The 10,515-nt window shown below is 45.4% G+C and overlaps 1 protein-coding gene across 1 annotated transcript in view; it reads left to right on the plus strand.

Annotated features, from left to right (window-relative positions):
* The window catches only part of LOC123486027 (transmembrane protein 104-like), a 30,139-nt gene extending 20,097 nt beyond the window's left edge, over positions 1 to 10,042 (plus strand). Inside the window, exon 3 of the mRNA XM_045217190.1 lies at positions 8,920 to 10,042. Coding sequence (XP_045073125.1) covers positions 8,920 to 9,683 — 764 coding nt within the window. The 3' untranslated portion in view covers positions 9,684 to 10,042. The remainder of the gene's footprint in view (positions 1 to 8,919) is intronic.
* Positions 10,043 to 10,515: the final 473 nt, after the last annotated feature.

Below are 10,515 nucleotides of genomic sequence, written 5' to 3' on the forward strand. Positions count from 1 at the left end.
CACTCACCCATGATGCTCTATGGGGGAGTTCAGGGTGGGGCAGGGTGATGGTGGTGGGGGATGAGGAGTGCTAAGTAGAGTGCAGAGTGGGGAATGTTAGGGGAGATGTGTTGTGTTGGAGCCCTGCTCACTTCCTGTGGCTTTGTCAGTGTCACTCAGCTGAACCCCCCTGTCCAGCCAAGCTCACTACACACATGACTTACATAGTGGACACAGATGGTGTCATTTGTTGGCTTTTAGTCCAAATTTGTATCCCCTCTTGTAACTCCGTCTCCTGTCCCGGTTGTGATCCCATCACTCTGCTTGTAGCTGCTTCCGTCCATGGTACCACTTTGCTAGACCCATTAGAAGCTATTTGTGTAGCCCTGCGTCCAGCCCCATTTGGGTTTCCCATTTGTATTCCTGTTTATTATTCCTCCTACTCTATACTCGATTCACTGACCCCCTCTTTTAATGTCTAACATCTGCCTATCACAGTTATGTTGCCCTGATGACCTCATAGGGTCTTAGTTTAATTACTATATCGCTCACATACTGCACCCAGTCTCTATGAACTCTTGTAGGTGCTCACGCTGTTTGTTCGAACCCATCTCCATTGGGTGAGTTATGTGAATAGATAAAGCTTGCTGCCTTGTTACCTTGTCCCCATCCTCTCCAGCAGCACCCGTGAAGAGAAAGAGGGATCATTATCTGCACTCGACAGCAGACCTCCAGTGAAAGCCTGTGACGGGGAGAAGGGTTAAGAGCCGGCACTTTAATTGATATTGAGTTGTGTGAGTGGTCAATAATGGACGGAAAGGCACCTGGCTCGGTAAACGAGTATTAATCACCCCTCTTCTGTCTCCACAGGGATGGATGGATAGATGATTTATTACCCTTACAGCCATGGCATATGGATCCTACTGTATGCTGGGAAAGGATAAATCATGCATTCTGAGAACACTGTCCTCCCACTGTCACATTTGTTTTTGTAGACATGGTGAACTACACCACCACCCCAGCCAGCCCTGTGTGGAGTAACCTCCGGCTCAATAAGAAAATAGGCTGTGAAATGAACTAGGGCTGTTACTCCCTCTGGAGAAATGAATAGCTTAAACCACAGGCCCCAGACCGCAATGATCAGTGGATCCCTATCCAGTCCATCCCATTGTCTTGGTTTAGGGAGTAACCAGGGAGCGTTACAGCTACATATTGCCATTTCAAGCAGAGAGAGATGGTAATATTTGTTTTTGAAGGTCAAGGAGGGAACTCTACTAGTGGCTGGTTGAGCGGAACCTAAGAGTTTGCCCAGAGAGGCTAATGTATAGTGCGTCGCACGGGGAACGTTGAAATATGGTTGGGCGTTCATTAACTTTCCAACACCAGCACAGTTCAGAAGTTAAAGGAAAACTCCAGATTGGAATGCATCATTCCTTTTCTTGTCACAACAGACATTACTTATAGTCAACACTGACCACGGAATTGTTCAGAGAGAAAATCTGTCTTAGTTTGACACTTTTATCTCTTTCAGAAACAAAACATAAACACAGCTCAGATCCTAGGTCCACTTTACTCACATCTCTGCTGAGTTTTGATATGTAGAGAAATTAATGTGGCCAGCTTTTTGGGCACCTGTTCCTGTTTACTATTGATGCCCAGTGTTTCATTTTGTAATGAGAACTTTGATTTGATAGTGAACAAAATGTATAGGACTTGATTAGGGAAAAACTTGTAGGATGTCTTCTGCTGTGGTGTTGCCCAGGATCAATTGGAGCTCAATACCCTGATAACTAAGCCCTTAATCATGACTGTTGACTTCCGTCCCTCGCTCACCTCACCGTGTTGTCGTCGTCACCTCCATTTCCTTGAGGGAGGAATGAGAATGTAAGACACAGTGCTTCTAGAATGTTGTTACCGGTTTCCACTTTTAACCGCAGTCTGGTGTTGTAGTTTACGCTCTTTCTCAGGGTTTCGTCATTGAGCGACAGGAATACTAGAGGTCAAATGCAAAACTTGCTTTGAACATTTTACATTTGTCTCATTTGAAATAAATGTCAGACCAGAACATGATTTGATATTGAAGCCAGAGAAGCAGACAAGAATTTGCTTTATTCATATTTTGGTGTCTGCACAGTTGTCTGCCTTGTAGTCCCGTGTAGCTCAGTTGGTAGAGCATGGCGCTTGCAACGCCAGGGTTGTGGGTTTGATTCCCACGGGGGACCAGTATGAAAAAATTTATGCACTAACTGTAAGTCGCTCTGGATAAGAGCGTCTGCTAAATGACTAAAATGTGAATGTTGTACTTCCATTGCATCATGAACCAAGCTTTCTATGCTCAATAAATTATTTGAAGCGGTCAGAAGAAAAAATACATATTTATATTCTGCACTCACTGAATGTTTAATTACTGTTGGATTGGTGTTTTAGCTAACCTGGTGCAACCACCCACTGAATTTACTTAAACATTTGACTCCTCTTCTATTAGTTTGTTATACAATTAAAAAAATGTCAGCAGTAGCACAGAAGAGGTTGTTGGTTTTAAAACGTCTGCGGTTGAGAAGTTGAAGGAAAAAGGCAGCCTCAAGCAGATGTGTTTTAGAGATCCCAGTGTTTGGAGCGTGGCTTAGCTCAGCCTTGTGGTAAGCAAGGCAGGTGCCTTTTATTTCTTATCTTTGGCCTAATGTGCAATTTGCAGCAGCACGGCTGAGTGATTGGACTAATTGATGTTTTCTTGAACACTAGATAATGTCATGGAGTTTGACTCGACTCTGCCCTGTGGAGTTGAGCTGCTGTATGGGGTGCTAAATGGCAGCCCTGCTGCAGTGCTGCGCAACCTGATCGCGGGGCTTGCCTTGAAGTAGCCAGGCAAGCAGGCCATTATCACCAGCTATCACACATGCAGTGGCTGTCCTGTCCCCCGCTTCTGATAACCAAGACTATGATAGGATTATAGGATATCACCCAAAGAAATCTGGAGTAAAAGATTCTGCAAACCTAGAAATCGGGCAAACTGCCAAAGCTGCTCAATACCACTGAGACTTAACCAACTGGTCTCATCATGGAGTGCATCGCTTAAAGAGCAATTACACCACTTTTCAAACTCATTTTCAATGTCTACATATGTGAAAACTATAAGTTTAAAAGTTCTACCCGATGACATAAAAAGTTAAAATGTTTTAAACACTATGACATTTGCAGTGATGTGGGGAGCAAGAAAATACCCTCCCTTGGGCTAGAAACTTGTTGCAGGTTTTGAAAATCACTGTTTAAAAAAACAGTTTAATCCTACCCTGTGATGTCACAGAGAAGGACCTTTCTTCCTTCTTGTTTTAACCACCGATCATAGAAACACTGTGATTTCACATATTATGTAGTCACTGGTTTGGTGCTGGAGGTAATGAATGTGAGGTTGTCATGTGAATTTCTATCTCTAATTCAACCTAAGCTTGAATCATTACCAGAGGTTGTAAGGCTCTGGTTTTAATCATCAATGATTCAAGGTCCACAACCAACAAGTATTATCTGTATATTTATTAATGGAAAGCTCTGCCGCCAAAAACACAAACATACGATTGTATACCTCCTGAACTTGACTCCACCCACCTTTAGGTGGCTTTTCTAAACAGTTTCCGCCTTCCCCTTCACCCTTGAATGTTTAGTACCGCCCCCTCTGTTAGTGGGTTGACACTACATGATAATTCTAACATTTATACTGTATTTGGGGTGAAATCCTTTAGTCATTATTCTTAAAATACAAATTAATCTAACAGAGGTTGAAAAGTGGTGGAATTGCCCTTTAATTAATGATGGGATGATTGTTGCAAAGGAGTGCTGCTGGAGTTGGACTTGGATTGTTATCTGTTAGGGAATGGGAGGTAGCAAGAGGCCAATTTGTATACCTGTGGAGAGTAATGTTCCTTTCTATTGTCAAGGCCTGTGCTAGAATAATATCCCGTATGTCTTTTAATGTCAGAAAGATGAAAGCACATGAAAAGCCCTTGACCTGTCAACTGTTATTATGGACTCTTCTTCCCACATCAATTGCAAAAACCTTTGTACAGGGAGCGTACTACTCACAAAATCAGAACAGTGGTGTGCTTCAAAGCTCCTCACCTGAAGTTATTCTGTGCTCCTTAATGAAGTCAAGGAAACCCGTCCCAGAGGAGTGGCTGAAGAGGAGTCCCTCTTCCACAGATACTGTAGTCTACAGCTCCTTGGGGGGTTGAGAGTGCCAGCAACCTTGGCTTAACAGCAAACGGTTTGTTTGCTACCACTGGAGATACAACTGTAAGTGCCTCCTCTGGGGGGCTTTTAAGTTGAAGCATTCCCCACAAGGTCATTGCCATCCCCATCGAAGTGCTATAAATCACCGGTAGCAGTTATGTGGATGTGATATGTGACTGTTTGACACCTGCTCAATGCACTCAGTCCCTCCTCGACGCCGTGTGACGAGTGAAACCCGCAGGCAGTCGTATAGGGCAGAGCGTGTCAATGTAAAAGTCCAGGTAATCACCATATCATCAGAGATATCATCTCTACAGGGAAAATGGCTCATCCCATCTGAATGAATTCGTTTTTGTCACCAGAGTGTCCGTCGATGGAGAGGCAAGAAGGAGTGTGTCTATTGTTGATTGAGGATTACCAGGAGGATGAAACAAGAGCTTCAGAGTAGACTCCATCAGGAAGTCAATGACACTGCCCTTTAGAGAGAGGAGAGCAATATGGCTGCACACACAAAAACTGCCATGTATACTGATTATAATTCATTACAGCGGTTGTAGAATATGTCATTTGCTGTGAACTTATGATGCAATTACTTATTAAATGCTGGCTCTATGCTATTACCAATGGCTGGTAATCTTGTAATCTGGCTAACTGCGTTGGATTTTCTCTCCAGACACAGTGTCCCCGTGCGTCTAAAGCACTCATAGTGAAGAAAGACTTGCTCCTATTCTTCGCCGTTGGACAGATAAAACAGTGAGATTCATAGCTAAGGCTGCACCAAGTACTATAAAACCCACATGGTTGCCCTATCTCGTGTAGCATGATCCAGTTGAAAAGGAATGATGAATGAGTACATTATCAAAATGTACTTTGTTCTACTTAGTGTCCAGTTCTTTCATCTGATTGACTTTCAATCTCTTTCAAAGATAAGAGGAGTTAGTTCAGTGCCTTAAGTAAGACAAATGAGGCCTTGTCTTTAACGAGCACTAAAGCATGATAGTCGGGATCAGAGCCATAAGAGAGAAATTTCCTGTCACTCCAACTTTAGGGGATAGAACTACAGTAGAAGGGTTGACTATTCTTTGTTATTTACGGACCGTTGTTTACCTTTTGAAGCTCACTTGTTCTCTATCACAGACGTGTGTTTGTCAAGCAGCTGCCATTGTAATTATTTAAGTTGTGACCTGGCTATGGCTTCCCGATCTATAACCCAGAAGGTAGCACCAGTTATTTGGGTGGGTTCCATTCAGCCGCTCCAGTATACCTGCTTAAAATAGAGCCGTGTCAAAGATTGCTGCCAATGTCATTCCACTCTAATACCACCTGATGCCTGCTGACCTGAAACTCAAGGTGAAAACGTCTTAAAAATATCTTTCCCCAAAACTCTCCCTGCCCTTCACACTGTCTGATCAGCCTGTGTTGATACCCGCGGAGCCGCCATGCCCTTTCGCCATTCACTATCAATTTGAGGCGCGACGCCGAGCCTCCTTGTCCCAACCTTTGCTCTTTTCCCACCACACGGCAGCACAGGCTAAGTTCTCTGTCAGCTTTTTAAAGGGTGGCCCTTCCCTCATAAAGGCGCCAGTCACCAACCGTGTCACCGGGGGTTTTACAGTTCAAACCCTGCCGAGAGGAGCGCACTAGGCTGCGGCGTCAGAGGCAGATATATCAAGACTTTAACATAAATACCAGTGCCATTTTCCTCCAGGCTTCCATGGGCCTCACCGAGGGGATACGAGGGGAGAGTGATGAATCACTGGGCTTGTTGCACCACGACAAACTCACATTTTAGCCCTGCTGGCAGAGAAAATAAGTGTTGCTCTGGTGAAGGTTAAGCATCTGTACCCTAGCCCTGTGTGGTGTCCTGTCCTATAAGACTCTCTTAATTAAACACCCCCAGCCCATGTTCCTTCCTGTATAGCCTGTTACCGTTAATGTCAGGGAGTAGAAGAGAAGCTCCTCCTGCTGTCCTTCCTCTGTCAAGGCCAGAGTGACGGCTCCTTTTGATGGCTGTTTCATACATAGAGGATGTACATTAGTTCTCGGGGAGAGAGCGAAAGAGGAGAGGGAGAGTACAGCAGGCAGACTGTCATATAGCACATTGTGTTTGATGCCTGAAGTGAGAGGGACAGCTGATAACTATCCCCACTGACAGTCATGTCCAGTCAGATAAAGATACAAAGACAACGTCACTACAGTAGATACTGTACTCTTAGAGCTGAGTCCCATGTTAGCACGTTGAGTGTTGACAGCATCTGCATTGTTTTTCCATATGCTTTGACGTGATGTCTTTTGGGGATTCTACTCGTTGTGAAGGTGTTATTTTCTCTTATCTGCTGATGTCCTTGAGTGCTTGTCCACTGTCCTGTCCACTGTCCTGCCCACTGTCCCATTCTCTTCATGGACTGTGTTAAAACAGGATTCTGCTCTGGCCTGCTTCTCCTGTCTTGAGCCAACGTTGACACTGGATCTAGGCCAGATATCCATTCAATATTGACTATCTGAGCCTAAATCCTCAACAGATCTGGGGCTTTGGCCACTGCTGGGCATCTTTATCTGAGTGTCCACCCCAAACTAAGTCCACACAAATCAGAAGGAAAAACTTGTTTTAAGATGAGTAAGTAATCACATGAGTAATTCTTAGCATTTAGCCTGTTAGTGAACACCTCCTGTCTTATTTCTGTATTTAGCCTGTTAGTGAACACCTCCTGTCTTATTTCTGCATTTAGCCTGTTAGTGAACACCTCCTGTCTTATTTCTGCATTTAGCCTGTTAGTGAACACCTCCTGTCTTATTTCTGCATTTAGCCTGTTAGTGAACACCTCCTGTTTTATTTCTGCTTGTTCTCCCCAAAGGAATAATCCCACTACTTGTTAGCTATCCTACTACCTCTGGTCGATCCCCCATCCCCTCCTATGTACATTTTGTCCTTGTAATTGAAGTGAATCATTTCATCCCCCTGACATACATTAAAGTGCCACGGCAGAAGCACACAGTACCTGATTAATAGCGGCAGATTAAACCTTTCCCCCCTTGCTAGTTCTGGAATAATTCGCCTGTGCCCTGAAGAGTGTAAAAAAAACTAAAACAGTGGAGGAGTGGAGCAGAGGACTACACTCCTGTCACGACCTCACCCGATGCTAATGAGAGAACTCAAAGGAGGTGGAGTCTCCCGGTGTCAACCCTCTCCCCCGTCTCCTCCCTATACCCCCTCCCGCCGCCCCAGTAGCTGCAGATTAATTGGTCATCAGCTGGCCCCTCACTCAGGCCCTATCTAAAGAACCAATCCATCCTCCCCCCTGACACTGATGGGTTGCCTCTCCTGGCAATTGGGCCCAGATGGATGCTGAGATACTGCTGGCAAGTACAAGAGAGCTTTGCCTCTACTCTAACCTGCACAGCTACACAGGGGTGTGTGGGTGTGTTTTGAAGTGGGATACTAGTGGTGCGGTGGAGGGGGGTGAGGAGTGACGCAATGTGCATGCTGAACGTCACCCAGTGGGGTGGACAGGCAGGACTCTGAGCCTTTAACAGGACTGGCATCCATGCTTAAAGCTTTCATTTAGTAACGCCCAGCCCAACATCCAGAGAGGCAGTCGCACCAATCGATTTGGCCACGGCCTTTGCGCAAACAGTAGGAGGTGGAGACTCTGATGCCTTTGTAGCACCCAGCCTCCAACCTCTGCTGACTTTGGGTTGGATGAACTGAGAGAGAGCCTCCACATACTGTATATAATCCATAGCATAGCATTCCTATAGGCTGTAGTTTTTGCCTGCGGGATAGTTTCTGGGTCATTAAGTGGTTTCAGTATTATCCTCATGAGGCATAAAGCCTCCTGCCCTTTGATGGGGTGAGGTTAGTTCATAACTAGATGGACTGCATATTGTTTCTGCATTCAGCTGACTGGTGCTGACTGGCTTGTGTTTCTACCTGGATGGCCATGCTCAGACAGCGGGTGGGGCATTAGCAGCATGGAGGACTGAGGAGGAAGCTGAGTTATGTGTCCGTCCTGGCCAGCTCAGCACTCTCCCACAGCCCATTAGGGCCTAAACGATCTTGCCTTGTCAGCATTAATCGCTTTCAGATTAGCAATGGTAGAAGGCTTGCCCTTTAAAAGGTATTTATTAAAACAGTGGTGCTATAATGAAGGGTGGGGTGGATTAGGGGAGGGCCACATAAAGGGATCGTTCCAGGGGTTTGGCCCTAATCTGACCTCTGGGATGATGCAATATCTGAACCAATCAAAAGCATTCAGGGGTAAAGCAGCGTGTAGCTTTGCCTAGAAATTGAATGTCATAAAAATGTTATTCTTAAATGGCTCATCATGTCATTTCTTTACTCGGCCAATCCTATGACAGTTGTCATGACATGATGTAGGTATATTATAGACTTGGCCAATATTTAGCTTACAATTTAATTAACATTTTAGATTGAATATTATACTTTACCCAAGTAAAATATGGGTTTGGTTTGGTCTAGATTGTCAAATGAAAGGACATTTGAGCTTTCTTTTAACATAAAAGCTACACTTTCAACTCCTCCTAGTAGATAGCCTCAAGGGATCATTGATTTAAACTGCATTAGGCTTTAACAGACCCTCTGTGGGAGCTGATGTTACCTTTGAAATGTTGCACACACACACTACTTGTTTGTTGCACACACACACTACACATTTCTTAACTCCAGTACCCGCTGTTTTCCCCTGTGTCTTTCAGCGTTCACCATGATGATCATCCTGGCTCTGATCCGTATTGGTAAAGGCCGGGGCGAAGGCCACCCCCGTATGGCCCAGATCTCTGGGGTGCCAAACCTGTTTGGAGTGTGTGTCTACTCCTTCATGTGCCAGCACTCCCTGCCCTCCCTGGTGACGCCCATCTCTGATAAGAGGCGTGTGGGAACCCTGGTGGTGTGTGACTATGTCCTCATCCTTGGCTTCTACGGCCTGCTCTCCTTCACAGCCATCTTCTGCTTCGACAGCTCCCTGCTGCACGACATGTACACCCTCAACTTCACTGACAACTGTGACGTGCTGGACATCGCCGCGCTGCGCTACTTCCTGGGCCTCTTCCCCGTCTTCACCATCAGCACCAACTTCCCCATCATCGCAGTCACGCTGCGCAACAACTGGAAGACCCTCTTCCACCGCGACGGGGGCACCTACCCCTGGGTGGTGGACCGCATCGTCTTCCCCCTCATCACCCTGGTGCCGCCCATCATCGTGGCCTTCTGCACCCACAACCTGGAGTCCCTGGTGGGCATCACGGGCGCCTACGCTGGCACGGGCATTCAGTACGTCATCCCCGCCCTGCTGGTGTACTTCGGCCGGCGACACCTGGAGCCCATGCTGGGCACGGACGAGGTCAACAAGCACCAGTCCCCGTTCCGCCACACTTTCTGGGTGTGGTTCGTAGTGGTGTGGGCTACCTTCTGCCTCATGTTTGTCACAGCCAACATCATCCTGGAGGACACCAAGAAATGAGGACACTGACTGACTGTGAAACACGGGTTTCTCTGTGTGGGTGTCTTGTATTTCTACGTTTTCTCTATCTGAGGCCTTACAGAACTTGGTACAGTTCGGACGGTGTGCCTTTTTATGCCGCTCTTGTAGCATGGGAAACCCTTGTAATTAAAGCGGTAATCAGCAGTTGAAACAATTATAAAGTATTTTCCCCGCCCCTGTTTCGGTAAAAAGCTTGAGGATGGGGCCATTGTGTAAATGTAAACCGTAGACAGAGCTATGCATGCAAGGACTAGCCATCCAGATATCCAAATGATAGTTTTAACCATGTTTTGAGGATATATAGTGTTTATTTACATTTACTTTGTTTACAAACAGAGTACAACAAGCTTATATTCTAGGTTCTGATGGGGTTTGAGAGTTGAACTAAGCGGATGAGGCATTTATAAGTTCTATTCTTCAAGAATCAATAGGTACATATCATTCATTTATAAGTCCAAAAATAAATGTATCAACTGCAGATCACCCCTTTTAAGAGTAATCTATAACATTTGTGGAAAGGGACCAAATATCTAGTGATTGTAGTCCGGTATGAAAGCTGCTACCGTATGTAGCAACAAAAGGAAAAGGAAAAGGACCTGGTTCACTCTGTTCCAGTGTCCCTCTGTATAAAAATACAAGCTGGACAATCAAAGACCGTATTAGCAAGGCATTGCACTACACAACAGCACTGTTTAAAAAAAAAAAGCATATACAAAGAGCTGGTCAACGAGACAGCGAATGGTAGCCGTTTGTCTTTTTGTCCCTTGTTTCCAAATGCCTCATTAAATCCCAAATAACAACTGAGGGAAGG

Source organism: Coregonus clupeaformis, unplaced genomic scaffold (assembly GCF_020615455.1).
Source record: "Coregonus clupeaformis isolate EN_2021a unplaced genomic scaffold, ASM2061545v1 scaf0961, whole genome shotgun sequence".
NCBI lineage: Eukaryota > Metazoa > Chordata > Actinopteri > Salmoniformes > Salmonidae > Coregonus > Coregonus clupeaformis.